This window comes from Muntiacus reevesi, chromosome 21, assembly GCF_963930625.1.
Source record: "Muntiacus reevesi chromosome 21, mMunRee1.1, whole genome shotgun sequence".
NCBI classification, from domain to species: Eukaryota; Metazoa; Chordata; class Mammalia; order Artiodactyla; family Cervidae; genus Muntiacus; species Muntiacus reevesi.
Window position 1 is genome coordinate 783966 of NC_089269.1, and position 24626 is coordinate 808591.

The window sequence follows — 24626 nt, forward strand, 5'->3', positions numbered from 1 at the left end:
AGAAGGAAAATAAATGCATAAGTAAATAATAAACAGGAGTTGGAGAAAATAATTAGCATGATGAGGGCTGGGGGTGGGGGTCATACTGAATCATGGAAAACTCTTGCATTCTCTTAATGACCTGATAAATCCTAAGATAATTTGCAGAAGGGTTCCTACTTTGGTACTGGAATCAGAATTTTCAGTGCAGAAAAGAGACCATGGTGCTATTTGATTTAGTGAGGCCACCTCATCTCTGGGCTGCCCTGAGCCCCATGTCAGCGCAGGCAGTGGTTGCTACAGCACAAGGCAGGTGCCCAGGGTACAGAGCCCATTCAATAAATTCTGTTAACTGCATCGATTGATGCTTCTTTATCTCCTAACTGCTTCTTGTCTTCACTTTGCACTATTTATTCCCCATCCAGTCAGTACTATCAGAGCAGACTGCTTGCAAAGCTCCCCATGTCCATTTTATAGAAATCCACAACAATATTTTTTCCAATCAACACAATTGGTTGTCAACATTTTGTAGGTTGGCTAACACTTCATTTTTGATTATGGTGAAGATAGAGTCAGCTGCCATCAGATAGAAGGTGACAGCTTTCTTTTCTGAATAGCTAGGCTCCCCACAGGCGTGGAAAAACCAATATTGTTTACTGTGTGTGCGTGCTGTCGCTCCAGTCACTTCCAACTCTTGTACCTCATGGACTGTAGCCCGCCAGGCTCCTTTGTCCAAGGGATTCTCCACCAAGAATACTGAAGGTGGCCATGACCTCCTCCAGGGGATCTTCCTGACCCAGGGATGGAGCCCACACCTCTTACGTTTCCTGCATTGGCAGGCGGGTTCTTCACTACAGTGCCACCTGGAAGCCCATTTTGATTTTCATTTACATGTAAAATATTACAAATAGTAAAGAAGAGAGTACAGAAAAGATGCATTTATAGAGAAAAATTTAAAGAAACAAGCATCTAGATTCTAGTTGTATGCCTTTATCATTAGTATTGAACTGTGTGATATGTTTCTCACTTTCTTTTCCTGATTTTAAAGAGAAAAGTCATGGGTTTCTCTTTATCCACCAAGTTTGGGAGCAACCACCCCTCAGCATCTCTCCCACCCTGACAAACGGGCTGCTGCCAACGTGTGCTCACAGGTCCCAGGGTCTTGGTGAAACGCATGTCTGCTGTTCGTTGGCTTTAATTATCCAGCTCAAACATAACCTAAGAGGTTTTTCCAGGTCCATTTAGTCAGAATCAAACTATTTTCCCTCCATGTTGCTGTTTTACATTTTTATTAAAGTTGCATTTCATGGTCGGAAACATGTCCAATACAGGTTTCTATCCCTGTAGGACCTAGCGCTTAAAACAGATTCACATATGTTTGTTAGACTGAACTGAAATTTATACTGTGGGAAATCAGGATGATACTTTGGAATGAATATAGAACATTAGAGTGAATTGAGAAGCTCCCAGAATAACCCCGCAGAATTTCCCTGATGACTGCAAGCTCATGCCCCAGGACATAAACTGGGAAGAATATCATTTGTCCTTTACAAAGTGCATTCCATCTAAATAAACACATTCCATGACTTTTTCATCCTCACGTCATGCACACCGACCCTCAGCTGACATCCTCTGTGCTTACTTAGCTACCTCTTGTGCTCTAGAAATGTATGCACAGTTTGCACCAGATGCCTTTCTACTTCAGTGTAGCTGTGATCCTGGAATGTAAAATTCCAGAGTGCGATGGATCTGCTCCATGGACACATTTAACACAGTCTCAGCATAGGATCAGGGATACACAGTCAATAATATTTTTATGATAATTGAAAATCCCAATAATTACCTTTCCCATGAGGGTCATTAACTGAATTAGATTTTAGAAAATTCCACATACAGAAAGTGGCTTTTGTTTTCCAGTGACCCAGATTAAGCTAATTTTAGTTTGTCAAATTGTTTCCAGGGTTTAACGCAGCTCGTGAAGTGGGGGACATTCTGCAGCTCCCCAGAGTTACTGAGTTCGATGTACCGATATACGGGGTTTTCTACCCTCCTGAGCTCATCTTCATCATCTCTTTGTAACCTTTTCTAAAAGTCACATTATATCATATCTGTAAGAACAATTGGTTATCATTATGATTATTACTGCTGGCTTAACAAGGGACTAAAGTACTAAAATATGGATTGAGGGGATATTTATATCCTCTGCAGACTTATAACAGTCGTGACATAAAGACATAAAGAGCTGTAGTTTATTCCTTAATAATGGGAGATTAGATGATTTCATCTCAGACTTGCTGAATCCCACAGCGCTGGCAGGGTGGAGGACAAATGTAAATCAAAGGAGCAAAAAGATTTTGACATTTAAAAGGGGAATGCACAGTTGGAATTTAATCAGCATACTTGCCAATACAATGTTCCCTTTGAAAGGAAGTTTCTTTCAGAAAGATTCCTCAAGTTGTCTTAATTATGATGCATTCTTTAAAGAGAGAGCAGGGCCTGAGGTTTCAGTAGAAGTTTATGACTCACTCTCTCACTGTGACCTCAGATGCAATCTCTCCATCCCTTATTTATCTCAAATGTCTTGGCAGGATTCAAAGACAATGTTTACAGAGCCTTCTTAGTTTCTTTGAGGACAACTGTTAGAGGATGTCTTATCAGTTATCCACTCACTGATACCTAATGAGCGTCTCACTAATTAATCACACAGCCAGCACGAGGTTTAGGGATCACCCGTTTGAGAGGAAGCCAAGAAATGGGACTATGAAGGGAGACGACAAAGAGAAATGAAGCAAATCCATTCAGTTATTTATTAGCTGTTTACCGAGTGCCTATGTCAAGGCAATATACTAGATCCAGGGATTTTTTAAACGAGTGATGCAGCTTTTTGCCCTGGAGAAGTTCAGCGTCACAGAAAAGATACAAGCTGACTGAAAACTTCAACAGTTTCTTGGAAAAACAGATTAGACTCTCTTCAGATAAGACAAGGATACTACAGTTCAACTTCATAGCCCGCAAAAATCTCTAAGTAAAGCTTTATTAAATGTTAGTCTTTTTGATTACTACTAAATATTACCACCCCTATTGATAGTGAATTAGTGATAATTAGGGTGGAGAATTTTTGTCCATTGGTGGAAATATTAATAATGTAAGCTAGGTATAGATACTGTATTTCCATTACAGTGATGTTTAGTACAACAAGTTTCTGTCTTCTTGAGAAGATCTCTATTCTTAATTTTTTTTTCTAAGGACCACCTTGTATCACATTAGTTAAGAAAAACTGACTTTTATTAATGATGGGCATAATGTCAGGCAGTAAGTCTTACATTTTAGCAACCAAACCATAAAAAGGGGGAGCATACGTTTTTCGACATGATAAACAGACACTGTAGCTTTTAGAACAATTTGAGAAAGGCATTTTATAATGTCTTTTGATCATACTATCCAAAAAATATCTAGACAATAAAAAATTATTAGTAGGTTATATTTTAAAGTCTCCTTGAAAGTCAGTTATTTTGGATTTGGCACATCCTCAGAGAAATCATTTTACATGAAGGGTCAGTTTCGAAGTCAGTCCACAAAAATCTACTAACTTGTAACATAAATGATCAAGCATGCAAGTGCAGTATTTTGCAGATGGTATCAGCTGCTATACTCATGGACATCTATTAGTTACATAAGAATTTTTAAATCTTGTGTTTTCATTTTGATGAAGACCTGAAAAATTAATATAGTCATATTCTGGATCATCTAAATAATGCCACCCATTTCATGATCCTCAAAATTGTGTTTATGGTAATCTTTATAATTGTGTAAGGCTTGTGTTATCAACTGATTTAACAGTAATAGTAGAAGTCCACTCTATATATTGGTTAATAGCTGGATGCCATTTGGTTGAGTTGCCTTGGAAAATTTCACATAAAAATCCATATTTCTGTTTTGTTTCATTCTTGTAAGTCAGAAAACATAGCTACCATGGGCCTGTCATTACCTGTGGCAGTGATGGAGCTGGGCAGTGGCTGTTTCGTATAGACACACTGCTGCTCTCATGGACATTTTCTGTTTGTGTCTGATATGCGTTAAGAGTTTGTGTTTCCCAGTCCAAGCGATGCTGTGCATTTCCCAGGATGTGGTAGTAGGGTTCTGGGAAGAAAGGGAGTCTATGCCCTGCCCGTGTTGTGCGTCAACAAATAAGTGTGAGTGGGGCTTCTGCTGGATGTGGCTCCTCCCCAGGGCGCCATCACACTTTCTTCTCTCTGTTGTCATTGTTGAGTATACAGCTTGAAATATAAACTAACCTTTAGGAACTACTTTCTAAGTCCCTGCATTCAAAGACCCGGGGGGCTTGCTGAGTTGGAAGGAATCCTAGTGTCCTCCCTTCCCTCCTCCAGACATTAACTCAACCTTCACATAATGCTTGTCTCTTGTCCAGGGTGCTTCCTTCCCTATTATTACTTGTTATTCATCTTCACTTCATTAATATTTAAAGATCATGGCCATTGTTCACTGAAAAGGGCACCACTTACCACCAGCCATGCAAAGGTGAGCGCAGATGAAATGTCTAAGGAGGTGTTTTGAAAGCATGGTATTTCCAGAGTCCCGTTTATCTCTATTTCTATTGTATGGTTGCTTCTCCATTCTTCTTGTGCAACTGTAACAAAACATAAGGAGGGAAAGACATGGATCTATGACTGGTCTGTAAAGTATTTTTAATCCAAGAAACGAGAACAGCTTTAGTATAGAGATGCAACTGTCTTCAGGGGACACCTATGAAGAGGGCCCCACCACCTACAGTCCTCCTTGTATAAACGGCTTACCAGGGTCACTGAGAAACTACAGGGAAACTCCCCTAACAGAATCCAGCTCACAGTTCAGTACATTCTTCTGCTTTGACCTCAAGTTGGTGCGTTAGTCTTTAGATCATATTTCCTGGGCCAGGCAGAATATAAAACATTATAATCTGGCCTCGGTTGTCTTTTAAAATTTTTAATAGACAATTTTTTAGAGAAGTTTTAGGTGCATAGCAAAATCGAGTGGGAGGTACAGAGTTTGCTTATGCACCCTGCCCTCATGCATGCACAATCTCCCCCATTGTTAACGTCCCTAACCACAGTGACGCCTTCATTACAATCAATGAAACGACATCAAACACATCATCACCCAAAGCCCATGTTTTATTTACATAAGGCTCACTTTTGGTGTTGTACATTCCATGCATTTTGACCAAAGTCTGATATATATCCACTCTTGTAATATCATATAGAATAGTTTCACTGACCTAAAAATCCTTTCTGCTCTGCCTTCTCATCCCTTCCTTTCACCAAACCTCTGACATACGCTGATCTTTTCACTGCTTTTATACCTGATTGTCTTTTTAGTGCTTACAGATATTTCTCCAAAGAAGAAATCACACAGAAAAACACATCAGGAAACTCCAAGGAAGCATGTTTAATGAATCATTTTCATTTTAAAAGTGATATGAGATAAATAGCTTTATAGTCTCTCTTTTGGGGAAAGTTATATACACACATATATACATTTGTGAGTAAACTGTAATATCAAAAAATAATTTATAAATGACAATTCTATCATCTTAATATCCTGAAAATCTTATTCTTTTTTCCTATATCTATACAAGTCTTGTTTGTATGCATGTATTTTTTTTCATACTTTGCAATTTTATTTACCAGCAAATGTTACCTATAGCTTTACTTAAAAGGTTTTGCATGATTCTTAAGCTACCTGTGGTTGATATTTCTATTACATCACATACATGCATCATAACTTGTTTAGCAATTTTCAAGTATTGAATCATATGCTTTTTCAGTTTCTAACTTAAACTATTACAATCTTTATAGCAAGGTTAATCCTTAAACTAATAGCTTTCTTCTGACCATTTAGCTACTTAAGGTACATTCCCAGAAGTATAATTAATAGGTCATGAGGTATGAACATTCTCCTTATTATCAACAGCACATTTTTTAAAAAACATGGGAATATTTCAAATGTTGTATTTTGCCTTTAAAGCTTTGCTGCATTTCAAGCTCTTGTCAATATCAGTCGTCCTCTTTAATGATAACTCTCTCCTCCTGCTTTCTTAATTGAAGCCAGGCCTTCCTATTGGGGCCCATCTTCCCTGCATCATTCTCAGATAGTGGTTGTTTATTTTCTTATATCCTTATTCCCTCAAGATCAGGAGGACTGGATCAGGGCCTTCCTTGCTGCTTCCATATATTACTCCAACCTCAGAATTTAAAAACCAGAACAAAACAACAATAACAAAAATTCCTGTCTTGTATGGTTAAAAGCATTTCCTATAACAGCACTCCCAAATGGAGTTACACGTATATCACCACCAAACTTTTTCACCATATTTGCATACCACCATTCATACTATTTAGTTTTATTCTTGAGATTATAATTGTTCTACTTGCATCACTTTATTTTAAGCAGAGGCTGACCAAAGCACATATTTGTGTAGTTTATGAAGAAATCTACTTGGTACGTGAGTTCTATTCTAATGTGCATTACCCAAACACATAAGTAGTAGATTTTTGTAAAGTTAGTCCAGATTCTGAGAAGTTGGCAATACAAGTGGCATAACTCTAATATCCCTGAGATTCCTAATAAAAAGACTAACTAGAGTAGTAAAACTATAGGCAATATCTATGGGAACACTAAATAACAATATAACATCATTAATAGTTGGGGACAAATCAACAAACCACTGTGGTGTAAGCAATTGTGCAAAAAGAAACAGGAAAATCCATGGGCCTTAGAACTAAGAACTTACCCCTCCTACCTTCCAAAAAAAAGTCAACAGACAATCACTGGAAAGAAAGGCAGACTAATCTGAGAATAGCAGCAGAAATAGGGAAAGAGGTTTGTAGGCACCAAATTACCAGAGCCTTCAAGGGAAAAATGAAAAGGCTTGTCAGTGATAGAGCAGAGGGGACTTTTCAGAGAAATCCCACTCTGAGACGAAACCCCTGGGAGTAGAATCCAAATTACATCAGACAGGCCCAACAGGAGAAAGCAAAGAGGCAATTTAGATAAAAGTGAGGGATAGGAGGAAAGGAAGTGCGTCTTACAAAGCACAATGGCATATAACTTATTTTGAAAATAATAGAAGACAGAGCTCTAGAGACACTGAAGACTCTTGAAAAGATAGACTGGTGTACTCTTCCATGATAAAAGTCAAAATCTATTTAACAAACATATTTAGAGCAATAGAAAAAAAGTGGGTTGGAATCACATATAAAGATACCATAAGAAAAAAAGAGAATAGAGAGCAAAGTAACATTCCTACAATAATAATAGCATATTAGAAAGATATGACTTCAAAATAAATAAAAACTTTTGCCCAATTATTCAAAATGAGCTAAAAGAAATAAAGAAAATGATATAAGCTATGACAAATTTTAGAAAGACTGATAAATGAGTCATTTGGAGAGAAGAAATTCTATAGAAAAGTGAGAAAATTCAGGAAAGGGTTGGAAATAATATGGTTTTAAAATCATTTCAGAAATTAAGAGCAAACTAGCAAAAAAACCAAGAATGTATTAATACAAAAGTTTAAAAATAGAATGAGGGAAATTTTTAAGTGAAATGTTAATAGATAATGTTATAAGCAAAAAGAGGTAAAAGAGATTCAAAGAAAGAGATGGGCAAGAAGATAGAGAATATGTTTAATAAAAGATACTCAAGGAAATAAGCAATAGAAAAACACTGGAAATTATAATTCTAGTACAATTTCTTAAAATAAAATGACTAGAAAATATATATTAAAAGATTATACTGCAAAAGTAGGAAAATACTCTCAGAATGGATATTAAGCATATTTTAATAAAAATGTTAAACAAAATCAGTTCTGGGGAAAGAAAATCAAATTGTTACTAATTTTTGGACAGCAATTCTTTGTGCCAGAAAATAATACAGTAATATTTAATGGGCTTCCCTGGTGGCTCAGATGGTAAAGAATCTCCCTGCAATGCTGGAGACCCAGGTTCAATCCCTGGGTCAGGAAGACCCCCTGGAGAAGGGAAGGGCAACCCACTCCAGAATTCTTGCCTGGAGAAGTCAACAGACAGAGGGGCCTGGCGGGCTGTAGTCCATGGGCTTGCGAAGAGTGGACGTGACTAAGCAACAATAACACACAACATATTTAATATACTCAAGGGAAAAAATATGAGTTAAGGATATGATATTCAATCTTTAACATGAAGATTATGAAAAGAAAACTTATTAAAAGTCATGCAAGAGCTCAGGGAATATTGCCCCATGAACATTTCCTGAATATTCTCCAACAGAACATGCTTCAAACTGAAGAAGTGAAGTGAAGTGGCTCAGTTGTGTCCGACTCTTTGCAGCCCCGTGGATTGCAACCTACCAGGCTCCTCCGTCTGTGGGGTTTTCCAGGCAAGAGTACTGGAGTGGGGTGCCATTGCCTTCTCCACGGGATCTTCCCAACCCAGGGATCGAACCCGGGTCTCCCACATTGCGGGCAGAAGCTTTACCCTCTGAGCCACCAGGGAAGCCCGTTCAAACTGAAGAGACATTTACATAAAGGCTGAGGGTGAGTATTGAGTATGTATTTACCTTTAGCACTAAGAATAAATAATTGTTATAAGTGAGTAGTAATGAATATATATTTTTAAATGATGACACAATATAAGTATCAAAAACAGGGTTGCGTAGGTATTGAGGGACTCCTTGTTTCGGAAGCATGAAGAGGTCAGTGAAAAAAAAAACAATGAAATACATATAAAACTGAGCAAGTGTGTTAAAAATCACCATTTTCAGGGCCCTGGAAATTGACCAAAGACAAACATTTAATTGACAAGCCACCATAGCTTCAGGAAGAACAGTAGGCGTCTTCAGCCTGCCTGCTTGGGATCCTGCCATCACCTTTCTCAACTAGGTCGGAAAGAAAGGTCTCTTAGAGCTGGCTACAAAATCCAGCAGCTTCACTTCCCAAAGGGACAGACTTAAGCTAGGTGTGAGCATGAAAATCCTCCACTTTGTCAGCTAGCAGGGATAAACTTGGTAGGAAACAGAAAAAAAACTGAGGCTTGGTCAGCCTGGGTGTGCAGTCCCAGTGGGGTGAGCGGCAGACCAGACAGTGAACAGAGATTCTAGAAATCAAAGAGTCTTAAAAGAGCTGACATAAATTCTTTACACACCCCAGGCTGACTGGCAAAATATACATGAGTAAGGCAGTCTGCGGGAGCTCAGTGAAAAGTGAAAGTCAAGGGAGCTATCACTGTCCCGACGCTGAATGCAGTCTCTAACTCCCTCCCATATGGACGTCCAGGTGTAGAGGGTGGAAGCCTATTGGGCTTGAGGTATTTGAGCACGATTTTTGCCAAATTCATTTGTGGACCAACAAAGGGAATTTGACAATGTACGAGCAATTCCTTGGAAGCAAAACTAAAGATATAAGAATTATAGTAAAGAGCTAAGCAGAGGTATCAATGGCCATACGCTGCAAAAGAGAGAGACTCTGCAATTTAAATATGAGTAAGTTATTGAAAATTTTAAAAACCCACAGACTGTAGAGTTGTCACGTTACATTTCTTTTTTTAATGTTTAGCTTTCAACAACAACAAAATGATGATGTATGAAGGAAACAAGAAAGGTGACCCATACTCAAGAAAAAAGTGGTTCATTGAAATTCACTTTGAGTAGACCCTACATTAGATTTAACAGACTTCAAAGCAGCTATTAAAAGTATGTTCAAAGGATTAAAGCAAAATATGGTGACAATGATTCAATACATAGGGAATTTTAGTGAAGATAAAAAGAAACAGATGATTATTCTAGAGTTAAAAGTCAATAATAAAAATTTAAAAATTCCCTGGAGATTCTCAACAGCCAATTTGAGATGGCAGAAGAAAAAAAAATCAGCATAACTAAATAATGATCAATATAAATTACCTAATCTGAAGAGCAGAGAGAAAGAAGATTGAAGGAAAATAAAGAGTTTCAGAACCATATAGGACAATATCAAATGTTCTAACATATATGTAATTAGAGTCATAGAGGAGAGATGAAACAGAGGAGGACAGAACAAATATTTGAAGAAACAAAAGTCAAAACTTTATATTTGATTTTTAAAAAATTTCTCCAAATTAATCTACACATTCAAGAACTTTAAAACCTAAGTAGCATAAATATAACCAAATACCCACCTAAGCATATTATAATCAAACTTCCAAAAGCCAAAACAAAGAGAAAATTATGAAAGCAATCAGTAAGGAAAAAAAATCAAACTTATCACATGCAGGGACCAATAACAGAATCACTGGCTCACGTCTCACTGGAAACAATGAAGATCAGAGACATGTTCAAAATACTGAAAGAAAAAGCAGTCCACTAAGAATTTTACCCTCATTGAAACTAACGTTCCAAAATAAAAAATGAGAAAGAAAGACAAAACAATTCATGGCAAGTAGATTTTTCTTATATGAAATTCTAAACTCTGTCCTTCAGGCTGAAAGGAAATGACACCAAATAGTAACTTCTCTCCATGGGATGAAATGAGGAGCATATAAAATGGTAAATATATGGGTCAATATAAGGTTTTATATATATTTTCTTTTTCTTCTCAGCTTTTCTTAAGAACATGAAATTCTTCGAATCCTTAACTATAACACTGCTCTGCTGGGTCTATTATATGCGATCAGTCTGCTTCGTGTCTGCTTTTTCTCCTTTTTCCACTACTTACTCCAGCACATCCCTTCCTTTTGGTATTATTGTCATTAACAACACAATATGCCTTCTTTATATATGCAATACATATAACAAACTGCATACATAGAAAAATAGAAACATTGGAGTTAACAATAAGGATATTAAAATAACTTTTTAACATATTCAAGAATAGAGAAAAAGATGAAGGGAATAGATGAAAAGATTAACAAGTTCATCAAAGAATTAAAACTCTATCAAAAACAATAACTTTAAAATATAATATCAGAAATTAAGAATGAATTTGATGAGATCAAAAAATTACTGTATATCAAGAAAAACACTATTTGTTAATTGGAAAATAGGTCAATAGAGAATTTCCAAACTGAACCACAGAGAGGGAAAAAAGTAGGAAATACAAAAAAAGTACTAGAAAGAATAAAAGTATATTTTGATATAATATATAACACTAGAAACCTAACATTAGCTTAAATACTAATTTTAAAACATGGAAATGTTAGAAATAGAGAGTGAATTTCTGTATAATCTAGGAGTGGGGAAAATTTTTCTTAAGTATGACTCAAATTTAGAAAAAAAATTTTCTAATTAAAAAAAAATTAAGAAACCATTAAGAAAAAAATGATAGATTTTGAATCAAAAAGTAAGAATTATGCTGCAGTGGAAACAATACCATAAGAAAGTATGGATAGATGAAAAATGGAGAAAATATTTGCAGTTTATATCACAAAGGGTTAATAGATTTTATATATAGGATATTTTCAGCCTAATAAAAATAACTGTAATGAATTAAAACTCACTAATATGCTTAAGTTCATACAGATTCTTGATACTGAACACAAATACTTATTTGTCACCTAAGAATGCTAGTGAACAAACTCATTTTTAAAACTGGTAAGTGAAGGGAAAGAATCAAGTGTCTATTCTGTTTTTTTTTTTTTAAACAAATTGTATATCTAGTAAACAACTGGTTCATGAGAGTAAGTTCCTCTTTATAAGAACATTTCAGCTGATAAATGAAGGAAAGAAAGATTAGAACATCACTATTTGGCAGCCAATAATGAATGAATGGATCTAAGGCAATACCCATCAATGGCTGTTAACATCACAAAACCAGACATTATGTGGTGATGATGTAACTACACAACATCATGTATGAAATATTCTTACCAGAAGATAAAAATAAATGTGATCAAATATGTATACCTAACTAAAAGGTGAAAGAAGAACATGGAGATGCCATGAGATATAAAAGCAAAATCCAGGCTGTGGGTAATTATACAAGACAAATAATCAAATTTGCTCAACAGGTGCATTGGCAAAGAAAAATAAGAAATGTCAGACAGCCTTCAGATTAAAAGAAAATAGACTGGTCAGAGGCAGGGGGTGGGAGGCAGGTAAAATGAATGAGGATGATAAAAAGGTATAAAGTTCCAGTTATAAGATAGATAAATTCTGCAGATGTTATGTAGAGCATAGTGATTAAAGTGAAAAACACTATACTTCATGTTTAAAAGTTGCTAAAGGAAGTACATCTTAAAGGTCCATCATAAAAAAAAATTGTAACTGTGTGAGGTGATGGATATTAACTGAACTTACTGTGATGATTACTTCACACACACACATACACATATAAGATCATCATGTTGTATACCTAAAGTGAACGCGATGTTACATGTCAGTTATATCTCAATAACACTGGGGGGAAAAGGCTGAAGAACAAATTATGCCTTTAGGCAGGGTAACAGCATGCAGTTAGACTGAGATTTTCAAGATTATGTTACCAGGATTATTCCTTTCTGTTACCAGCACCAGCCCTCTGTTTTACAGTCCACACTACTTTATTCCTACGCCTCCTCCTCCTTCTACTACCCTTCCTCCTTCTTCTCCTGCTAATGCTTCTAAAGACGTGAACACCCCTCCCCACAATTAAAGCCACATTGTATGTGTTATAGCCAGTTCTAAGAACTACATATTTTAAACCTTTAAAGTCTTAATAGTCTGAAGCACTGTGTGATCCAGTAGCATCAAATGAAGGGAACCTGGATTACAGTCACCCAAGGCTTGACTCAAAGAATTATGTTTCTTGGAATAAATCAAAAAGGAAACTCTGTCACACGAGAATGAAAAAATAAGCAAATGCCAAACAGTGTGTGACATTTCTGCCCTCGGCCACAGCCTCGGAGCTCTGGTCCATACAAACGAACAAGGCGCAGGAAGAAGAGCCCCTTCTCAGCTTTTGGCTCAAAGCGTTTTCCCTCAAGGGCTCCAGGAACGTGGGCGGGCGGGCTTTAGACACATTGTTTTGTGAACAGACCCGCAGACAGCAGAGAGGAAGCAGAAAGAGGCCGCAGCCACCTCTGGTCCCTCGCATTTTCCATTTAGATTTGTACGCGCCACTTCAGCTGGTACTTGTTCACCTACTGCACATTCTTGCACTCGTGTGCTTCGCCGACCCAGCCAGCCTGTTGAAGATCTCCCAGGGAAGTGGTCCAAGTGAGAGGAGGAGAAGTGAGCGAAGATCAAAAGAATTAAGGGGAAAAAGATATCATTGGGGGAATTGGACAGGGCTTTTGAGTGACAACTCAAGAGCCCCATCTAAGTATCTGCCCCTGGGTTTATACCAGGCTCGCGTCTTTGATCAGGTGGCACCTGTGGTAAAAAGCCTCCTCGCCAACGCGGGAGATGTAAGAGACAACTGATTCAGCCCCTGGGTGGGGAGATCCCCTGGAGGAGGCAACGGCACCCCACTCCAGTCCTCTTGCCTGGGAAATCCCATCGACGGAGGAGCCTGGTGGGCTGCAGTCCATGGAGTTGCAAAGAGTCGGACACAACGGCGGGACTGAGCACGCACGTCTTTGATCACTGCTTGCTGAGAGCTTTCTCCCTTTCTCTCTTCTTCTCTTTTCTATTTTGCTCCCTTTATACCCAAATGCACAGCGCCGGAACATTTCTTTGACACTGACGCCGTTTTTCTCCCCGCTGGTCCAGCTGATGGACAGCAGAGTTATAGCCAGATGGCTGGGAACTGACAAGCACAGAGCATGTACACGTGACTTCTCTCTCCCCAGTGCTTTGCTGTTTTCAGCAGCTAGAAGTCTGGCCTTTTAAGAAATACATTTTCCCCCAAAGGCAACACCACTCTCCTTTCTGAATGACACAGTATCTCCTTTCCATTGGCTGTCTTCATGTCGAGCCATTCCCACCTCCTATTTCCTATCCATGTTGTCCATCCTCCATGGAATAAACATTAGGTTCGCAGATCTGTAGCAGCATAGTTTACAGTTTTAAGAAGAAGATAAAAAATCTTTGTCTAAGTGAAGTTCAACATGTACTTGTGCTAAAGTGTGGCAAATGTCTGTTGGGCTCCATATTAAAGGAAAGAAAGAAAGAAAGTGAAGTCATTTGGTCCTGTCCGACTCTCCGCGACCCCATGGACTGTAGCCTGCCAGGCTCCTCCGTCCATGGGATTCTCCAGGCAAGAGTACTGGAGTGGGTTGCCATTTCCTTCTCCATGGGATCTTCCCAACCCAGGGATTGAACCCAGGTCTCCTGCATGGTAGGCAGACGTTTTACCATCTGAGCCACCCATATTAGGCAAATGCAAAAAGAGAGGGGGGTGGATTCATTTTCTAATAAGATCTGAGAAATAGCACTCACTCATTATGATTATGTTTACTATTCATAATGAAACCACCACTTTCCAAACTCTTGCTCTTTGGCAGGAACTCTGCTAAGTGCCTTGCAGCAATTACCTCACCTAATCATCAAAATCATGGTACCTATGAAGGAGGTCCTATAATTACCTGTATTTGCTACATTAGGAAACAGAGACTTAGGGACATAGAATAAGATGGTAAAGATGAAGTATGTAATGGATGGCAGAGCCCACATTCAAATGCAGGCTACCTGACACCAAAATATATATTACGCAGGTAAACTCTATACAGGTCTTCTCGTTTCTCTTCATTCTACCTTACCACCCCGATCCATCCCCAAATGAAGCATTTTTCCTGGAAATCAGCACTGGGAACTGGGGCACTGTGGCAGAGGTAGAGGAGGTCCTGCTCTGTAGCCGGGCTGCCAACACCGTGGTCTTATCTCTTGATGAGAAGTGGAGAGGAGATAATAAATCCACGTGTGGTGTTTGCCCTGGGCAGCTCCTTGCCTTCTCTAAGCATGGCCTTTGTGAGTTAGTTTTTGTTATTTTCCTTATACCACCAGGTCACTTTGCCCCTAAGTTAAAATCATTCCATTTCGTGTGCATTTTCCATTTGTTGACTTTCATTTTCATTTTTTCCACTAGTATAGAGATCACTTACTTTGAAGTGAAGTGAAGTGAAGTGAAGTGAAGTCACCCAGTCGTGTCCGACTCTTTGCGACCCCATGGACTGTAGCCTAACAGGATCCTCCGTCCATGGGATTTTCCAGGTAAGAATATTGGAGTGGGTTGCCATTTCCTTCTCCAGGGAGTATAGAGATCATTTACTTTAGGACCAACTAATTTAGGGTAGCCATTATTATCATCATTTTCCAGATGGGCTCAGAGAAGGTACATGCCAATCCCCAGGTGAAATTCAGTTCTAGCCAGAAAGGAATTAGAACTTCAACCTAGGAGTCCTGCCTCCAAGGGTGGCCCTATAAAGCACGTATGAGTGAATGCTACACATTCAGCAGCCTCCTTGGTACTTTTCCCTGCCTTATATGAGATATACCCAAAGCCACTTTGATAAATTCCCCCCCAAATCTGCTCTGATTCCTTAGTCTCCCATCTCAGGGAATGGCACCACCATTCAGGTGTACTTGCCAGACACACGCACGTTTTCTCTCTCCTTTGCTCACACTGCCGTTGTCCTAGATCCATTCTGTTCCCAAGTCCTACCTGTTTAATGCCCAAAGCATCAAATCTGTCATCTTCTTTCTATATCTCCCCAAACAACCCCTCTGTCTCCTCTGCGTTACTGGGGATGTCCCCTAAGTTCTCTCCACCTTTCCTTCTCATCCCCTCTCACTTCATTCTCATACTGCTTCTGCTGAAGCCTGCACCATCTTTTCGTAACAAATTCAATCAGGCTATAATGTCATGCCATCCTTGGGATGAAAATCTTTCGATGTCTTCCCAAGGCGCTTAGACGAATATCAAAGCCTTGAACATGGTTGACGAGGTTCAGTATGATCTGGTCCTTACTGTATCTCCCACTTCATCCTTTGATTCTGCCCCGCAGTTCCACTGGCATTTCCCCACGTCCTCAAATACTGCACAGTCCTTCACAAGAGTAGTTTCCTGTCTCTGGATCCGTCACAAATCTCCCACCTCCCAAATAGCGTTAATATCTACGCAGTCTTCAGACCTCGGATCAGGTGCCACTTTCTCAGAGTCCATTTCCCTGCTTCTATCATGTCCTCTTACAAAACCACTGCAGCCTTTATCACTTATCACTGCTTCGGTTTAACACTAATTCATGGCATTATTTGGTCCATTTCTGTCTTCATTTCCAGGCAATACCTCTTTCCACGCAACCTTCCTGTACTTCGCACTGTGCCTGGCACACGGCTGGCTCAGAATACATGCTTGCTGAGAGCCGAATGCTTTCGGTACATGCTTCCTCCCCACTCGCAGTCACAGTTACTCACCATCTGTCTGGATCTTCAGGCTGTAGACTTTTGTCTGAATGCCCTCTGGATACAGGGTGAAGCTACACTCGTACTTCCCGGCCGTCGAGGAGGAAACGTTCCTCAAGTGCAGAGTCCACTCAAACACGTTCCCAGGCGCCTCCCGGAAAGCCACCAGTGACCCGCAGGGACCCCGGCTGGCACAGGAGAAGCCATGCTCGGGGTGATAAACCGCAAGCAGGTCCGCCTTGCCAGTGACCTCGGACCACTGCGTCTGCACCAAGAAGCCTTTCTTCCGCGCGTGGCAGGTCAGGTTGACATCAGAGCCAGGCAGAGCGTAAATGTGTTCTTCTGCGCTGAAGGTTTCCACTGCTCCTGAAAAGGAAGGGTGAGGCCATCAGTCCGCGTGATTCGCAGAGGGGGACTCCTTGGTGAACGATCTGCTTGCTCTGGGGAACTGAGCGGGCAGCTGGAACTGTCTCCCCTGGCTGCCCTAGCCTTTGGGGGGAACTTGCGCCCACCAGTAAATTTATTATGACAGCTATTCCTACAATGAATATAATTGGCTTTTTTGTTTATGAGTTAACAGCACATAACATGTAATAACGCCAAGTATTATTTTCTGAAGCTGAAAAGTAACCAATGAGAATATAACAATTTAAAAAATACACGTTTACAGGTGGCTTTACATATAGGTTATCTTGTTTAATCCTCCACACACATCAAAGAGTAATGCTGTTAACACTAGTCATCAAAGGGGAAACCAAGGCACAGAGAGACTGCGTGGTTTGCTTAAAGTCATCCTTCAGTGAGAGAACACGAATTCAGTTGTGTAGAGTCTGTGCTCTTTCTATGACCTTCAGGACCGCCAAACTGCCTTCCAAATTGGTTGAGAAGAGTAAGAAATTTAACATTCAACATAAGAGAGTCAAAAGGGCCATCCTTTCCCTATAGTTAGGATTCCTGAGATAAAAAGGGGAAAGAGTGGTAGAGGTTTCCACTAAAAATAAACCATTGAGCAGCATCATCTATAATCAACACTGAGATACTACACATGAGAGAAGATTCAACTCTCATCAGTTCTTTGACCAAATGGTACAAGACTCTTCAGATATGTTAAGCCTTTGACATGCCTTCCATAGTGTAGGTCTCAGCTTTAGAATTAACATGGAATACTGTTTCAGGAATGATATATTATTGTGACAAGTACCACTGAAGTTCACAAAGGAAAAAGATAAAAACACGACAAGCAACTGAGAAAAAGACAGGCTCCCAAAGGCACTGGACAAAGGGGAATTACTGTACTTTTATGGATGCAGAAGTTTGGGTAGGCAGGGTTAGTGCAGCTTCATGTAGCTGCCTGTGAGCTCAGCTTTGCTGATAATACACCTCTTATCCTATCTAAAGCATTATATTCCAATGTCTCCTTTGATTTAGAAATCCTCTTTAAAATCTTCGTAGCTACATCTGAAAAGCACAGTTAATTCTTAAGACACTCAGGCTCACGGTAATACCCTCATGCTATGGAAGGCAGAATGAATCTTCCTTCCTGCTATTTTAAATAGGCCCTTTAGGCACCGGTCCCCACTGTCACAAGGCGTCTGCTTTGTCTTCCAGGTCCACACCTATACATGCCTCATTAAAATTCAGTATATGTTCAACTCCCAAAGATCTGAGTATTTGGAGGAGAAATGCTTGTTAAATCCAAAAGAGAAATTATTTGAGAGAGAGAAAAAGTTGAGCAAGGAACTCTGAGCCTTGATGGCTTATGAATCTTTTTTTTTAGTGTTCCAGAGTTGTTCTGACAACCATTTGCAGAGCATTTCATTTTCAAGAAGCATAGTTTTTCAGTTACTCCAGAGACCCTCTTAGGAAGGAAATGGGTGTAAATGTCTCAGAGCAGTGGCACAAGCCACCCATTCCTTTCTTGTTTTTAGTGCTCATTTGCAATCATTTCTAGATCCTTGCATCTCTCTGAGAGCTGCCACTTAAATACATAACTGAAAATTTTAGTGACAATCTGCCTTTGGTGATCAATTCCAGCAGTAGTCACAAGGCATTTTCAATGAACAGAGGCCCCGTTCCCTCCCTGAAGCAGCCAGTGTGACAAGAATGGACAACCCGAAGCCTTACCCCTGACCAGGTGCATCTGGATGATGGAATAGACAGCACAGTATGTCCATTTTTCCCCCATTGTCTCCTGAAGGCCTCACACCAGCATTTTCATAATGATCACAGAAGTCAACAGATGCTTTTAACTAAGAAAACTCCAGCCTCCCTCTTCGTGCTGAAAAGCCCCACACCCACCACACGCCTGTATCTGTTTATCACTTGGCAAGACCCCAGGAAATGAAACGTCGACAGGAAAGTAATGTGGTTCAGAGCTAAGTATAACCTTCAACAGAACAATGTTGAAATTGTTCTCTGCAGTCTTCTGCATCACCTTCGTTAAAAGCATTTCCAGTATCCAAAGATTCTCCCCTTCAGGATCTGTGTCAGTCAAACTGCTTCTAAAATCCAAACAAAGGAAATCACGCAGAGCAGTTCATAATGTGCTTTTCATACATTTCTTTGCAAGAGCACAAAGTCATTTAACAAATGTGAGCTCACCATCTTTCATTATAGCCTTTCTGTTCAATTTTAAAATATGTTTTCTTTCCAGAATTACTCCAGGGTGAAAGGACAAAGAATTAACACATTTAATTTTAATAAAATCTGAAAAGTAACAGAGGTCAGCTCCTGCTAGGAAATGGGATTTTAACATCGCCTTTCTTTCAGGGAAACCCACACTCCCTGAAGGTGTAGAGGTGAAGGCTCCTTTTCCACTCCATCCAGGATAGGTTGGTGGTCAGGGAGGAATGTCTCCCACCATGAGGGCAGGAGGTCTGCTTTGATGATGACAGAAAAGCATGTCTGTGCTTCAGCAAACACCATGCAGAAACGGAGAAAGCAATCAGAATCCAAAGGCCGAGTATCTCCCACCTCAGCTGGTTCCCAGGCCTGTTAACATCCACCCACTAACTTCCATTTACGGAGGACGGAGACTAGATCTCAGGGAAGCGACTCCTTGGTAAAGAAGTCCGGTTATTCCCAGAAGGACATGACCGTTCCCTGCCAGATACAACTGTACTGGGTTTCCAGTTTGGGGTAAAATATGGATGCCTTTACCTCCCAACATTAAGAAATGCTAGGCTGGAACTACAGAATAAGTTTAATGAACCTAGAATAAAAAAATATATATAGCATCTTATGAACAATTGGTGAAATATTCTGTGACCCTAATCTGATTACTGAAATAGAGGAAACACCCAGCAAGCCTAAAGACAAATGAGGAGGCTGAGTTGTGTTCCTAAGATGGTTTCTCTTTTGAGGTCAGGCGGAGATAATTTTGACCAGGTTGTCATCAAGTATCACGTTATTATGCATGTACTGATCTGTCCCACACAAGGATTTAGGGAGATATGGATGATGCTAAGATATAAAGAATCACTCCTGCAATTCAAGAGATTTTAGAATTACCTGGGAGAAGAGATTCACATGATGAAATAGGGCTACTGTCTTCCTGGATGTCCAGGCTGCCCTCTACAGCACCACTACAAACATTTGCTATGACAACTGTCATACTTACTCGTTACTACTCAGCTAATGATGTTTCCCGCAAAGGCCAGACAGTAGAGTTACTGATCTCCTAGTCCAGGACTCCCAGACTTTTATTCTTAATCCCCACTCCTAACTCCTCAGTAAGTCTCAGGTCCCTGGAGGTACTGGGTCAGGTGGGGCTGACGGGTATTTTCAGGGAGGAATAGGGAATTCAAAGTCTTTGAATGAAAGGCAGGAAGAAATATCACTGATCTTGGTGCCTTCATCTCTGCCCCTTTTCTCCTAGAAATTCCAGTAAATCACAGTGATGGAGTATAGTAGCAAAAACAGGCCAGAAGATACAGTACGAAGACCCTGATCTTCGTAGGTTAGTGTCCCTATTAAACTGAGACACATTACAAGCCTGGGCAGGGATTTCAGCTACCTACTCTACTTTTCATATTAAGAAAAATCTACCTAACTGGATGCCAATAAGAATCTAAATTTATTGAATTCTCTAAGAAAAATACCCTCCCCTTAAAGTTTCTAGAGGTCTCCTATCTCTTAATGTTGTAAAGTGAAGCAACTCTTCAAAAAAATAAAAACCTCCCTCAGACTCAGGAAAAGGGGAATTCTCACTTATTTTTCAGACCTACAGACTCACTTTTAATGGAATCTTTGCCTCTCGTGGGGGCTGGGATGCCCAGGGTGCCCATGTAGTGGCTGCCGGCAAAGCTCCCTCCGGGGTGTGGCTTTATACTTCTGCAGCCCAGAGTCAACAGCTTGGACAGATTTTCCTTTGCGACTCAACCAGGCTCTAAGAGAAGAAAAATTGGGGGTGCCCACAGAACGTTAACTGCACGCCTGGCATCCTGCCGCTGCCAGCCCCGCGCCGGCCCCTCCACGGCTGTTTGCATGCAGCAGGTGGCAGCAGCGCCCCGCAGACCAGCGCTGCTGGCCAGCGATGGGAATTGCCCCCACCCTGCCTTTCAATCCCAGGAATAGCTTCTAAAGGCCCTTTCAGCATAAGGAGAGGCATTCTCTCCACTTAAAAATAACTCTTCTGTGAAGTCATGTCAATCTCTTCTATTATGGTCCCTGCTCACAAATCCCCACTGCACGGCGTTTCTTCTGCCTTAGATTTGGGTCTGCTGCGTATACAGAGACAACAGAAGCAGCCAGTTTCACACACAAAAGGAAATCTTGAACTTCTTGAACTTCAGAGGCAAATTCAATTATTGACAGAGAGAAGTGGGGGCATGCATTATTTCTGCTAGAGGCAAGCCATAATTGTGTGTTTTGGACAAACTTTTTAAATGCTTCATTGAAACACTAACCCTCAACGAGATAAGGACATTTTCAAAAATAGGAAGCTGAGCAAAAGGTAATCTTACTCTTGTGGTTTTCACTGAGGTTAACTCAAAATATGACTGATTAGTCTTAGGTTTCATCCTTTAACTACTTACATAAAAAAAAAGCAGGAATGTGGAGTATTCTACTGTTGTGCATGTTTCTCTACCAAAATGCTTAGAAAACATTCTAGTTAATGCTTCAGTTCATAAAAAAAAAAACCCCACAAAACCCCACATATTTAGTGCCAACTCTTAAGGGATTACTGAAGAGGCATAGTTCTAGGTGATTTTAAAATACAGATGATAAAACACAGCCCGTGTCCTTAAGACAACGAATCATTTTGCTGGGGAGAAAACTCCCGCATGCACCAAAGAAGTCAACTAACGTGAAGCACAGAAGGGAATGAGTGGGCGGCACAGGTCTTCAGGAAAGGGGGCGATCTCTTAGAGGTCAGTGGGCTAGGGCCATGTCAAGTGTGGATCTTAACCTGGCTTTATAATGTAGACGTGAATCTGGGGGAAGCCGTGAGGTAAGCCATTCCAGAGAGAGAAAACAGGAAAAGCCAACACTTGGAAGTATTGAATTTCAAGGTCAATTCAGTGAGTTAGCTGTTATCATGAAGCAAAGGCTTTCCTGGGGGTGTTGAGGCAAAGTCATGCTAGCATGAGTTTAAGTTCTGGAGAGCTTTGAATTCTAGGTTATAGATTTGTTTCTTCATGTCAGAGAGAGTTACTGGGGTTTCAACAAAATAGTATTGTACTTAAAAGTAACATTTTCGTAGGATAAATTAGGTGAATTAGTAGGTAGACATGTGTAGACTGAAAAAAAGAAGGGAATAAAAGAGGCAGGAGATCTCTTGGGGATTTTGCGCTCCCTTAGGCACCTGAGGACGAGCGCTTTCCTCGCAGTTGCCTGAGTACAGTGTGACAGGGGTGTGGGCATTACAAAGAAAGAGGGGGTGAGGCTTGGTATCCAACTGCACATGGAATCAAATCTCCTCTGGCACCCGGATACAAGGAAAGAAAAGCCACCTACAGCTGGATTCCTGCTGGAAGAATGGGTCCTACTCCCTTGCCTTCCCCAGGAGTGATCACCAAGGGATCACGGGGCTTCCAGCTGGAAGTGAGCCAGTTAGGTACAGGCAGTGGCCCTGCCTCCAGGAGGGTGAAGTCCTCCTTCTGGTTTTCACTCAAATTTTTTTAATCTTGAGAATTATCATCTAATTGAAGAGAAAGAATTTCATGAGACTTTTCACACAACAATCTTTTTCATCACCATCATTTCCATCATGCCCAGTCCATCTATTGAGGACTGGTTTTAATGTAATCCATTTTTCTAATGACAACTGCTCCTTACAAGAAAACACGTTAAAAGGATAAAAATAAATAAATAAAAATCATTGGCATTCTAAGCACCCAAAGACAGCTGAAGTGCTTATATTTTGTCTTATATTGTTCTAGACATTCACATAAATGTGTATATATGGAGAAAATGGATGCTCTCTATGCACTTTATCACATGTCCTCTAACCTGTGCTTTTTTGGCATCATACTATATTGCAGACATATATATATATATATATATTACACAAAAAAAATAAACTTATTCCTTTTAAAATAGTTTCATAATATGTTTTCTACAGAAGTCCAGAAAACTGTTTTTAAGTAAATTTTAAAACATTTTTCATTTTGAGAAACAGAATTACAAAATTCAGTTGAATAATTATAGTAAGCAATCTTTGGATATTTCTTTTTAGTGGCAAGTTGAAATAAAGAGAGGGAGAGAGAGAGAGAGATGGTTCCTGATTTTTCCAAAGCCCTGGGAAGCTAATGATTCAATAACTCAATAAATTCGACTTTTGCAGAAATACACTTGAAAAACCATTAACATTTCTAGGGTTGAGTTGGGATAAACAGAATTAGAAGAAATATTTTAAATTCTACATTTCTATCTGGTTTCAAGGAAATGAAATTTATTTCAAATATCTCTTCACATTCAATGGAGAAATTTAAAAACACCTTGAAAAATTGAGACGTGTTCAATTGATCTTAGAGCTTAAAAAATAAAAGCATGGAACAAAGTCACACACCCTGATCATCTTGTTCTTCAGTTGCTCAGTCACGTCCGACTCTGCAACCCCGTGGACCGCAGCACACTAGGCTTCCCCGTCCTGCACCATCTCTTGGAGCTTGCTCAAACTCATGTCCATTGAGCTGGTGATGCCATCCGACCATCTCATCCTCTGTCGTCCCCTTCTCCTCCTGCCTTCAGTCTTTCCAGCATCAGGGTCTTATTCAATGAGTCAGCTCTTGTAGACTGCTACAAACATACTCTCAGCCACATTACCTTTTTACAAATTACAGATTCACGTAGAGATACTGTGCTCCTACACTCTGTGAAAACAACAGGCTAGGGAAAGTCGGCCAAGCACTGGGTCTGACCTTTGTCAGTATTCCCCTTTTCTTTTTTCCCAATAATTTGCTTTAAATGAAGCTCTAAGTTTGAGAATAAGTGAGAAAGGTAAAGAGAGAAAGAGAGACCATGTCAGTTTTTTTTTCTTCTTTCTTCCTTCCTTTTCTCTTTCTTGTAGTGAACCTAATGCAATGTTAATTAAATAATGCTATCAGGAAATGCGAGATGTGATTAATAGATTTCTATGGTAACTGAGAGCTAAACCAATTTTTTTTTCCTGGAGGAGGAAGGATTGTAAGGAGGAGAGGAAATGGTCAGAGAGAAAGTCCTCATTGCTGAACATCTTTTAAAAAGGTATTGCTTCTCATTCTGGATCAATAAAAACCTTGAAATGAACATTATTTCATTTTATTTGGTGACTTAGGTTCTTATAAAGACCAGGGATATGTTCTAAACCTCAGACCTCAGAGTGGAACTAAAGAACATAGAGGATAGTTGTGAATAAAAACATACTCCCCACCTCCAGAATAGTTTAACTTTTCAAACATTTGTCTTTTGTGGAAGGGTCAAAAACAGAGGCACAAATGTGTTTGCACACAAACGTGAATATTTTCTGCCAAGATCTAGAGAATGTTGGAGCTAGAAGCAGTTGTATGATTATCTACTATAGATAGAACACTTCATCTTACAGATAAAAAAATTGAGGCACAAAAGATAAAATTGTCTTGCCCAAGGTCAAAGATTTTTTATAAAGAATTCTATACTACTTGCTATACTGAGCTGCTTCAGTTGTGTCTGAGTCTTTGTGACCCTATGGACTGTAGCCCGCCAGCCCCCTCTGTCCATGGGATTCTCCAGGCAAGAGTCCTGGAGAATTCCTGGCATTTACTCCTCCAGGGGCTCTTCCCGACCAGGGGTCGCACCTGCATCTCCTAGGTCTGGGGCATTGGCAGGCGGGTTCTTTACCGTTGGTGCCACCGGGCCTT

The 24626-nt window shown here is 39.9% G+C and overlaps 1 protein-coding gene across 1 annotated transcript in view; it reads right to left on the bottom strand.

Annotated features, from left to right (window-relative positions):
• The window catches only part of CD96 (CD96 molecule), an 86843-nt gene extending 68301 nt beyond the window's left edge, over positions 1–18542 (bottom strand). Inside the window, exons 1-3 of the mRNA XM_065913659.1 lie at positions 18430–18542; positions 16318–16671; positions 4503–4627 (exon numbers count right to left, since the gene is read on the bottom strand). Coding sequence (XP_065769731.1) covers positions 4503–4627; positions 16318–16671; positions 18430–18490 — 540 coding nt within the window. The 5' untranslated portion in view covers positions 18491–18542. The remainder of the gene's footprint in view (positions 1–4502; positions 4628–16317; positions 16672–18429) is intronic.
• Between the last annotated feature and the right edge of the window lie 6084 nt (positions 18543–24626).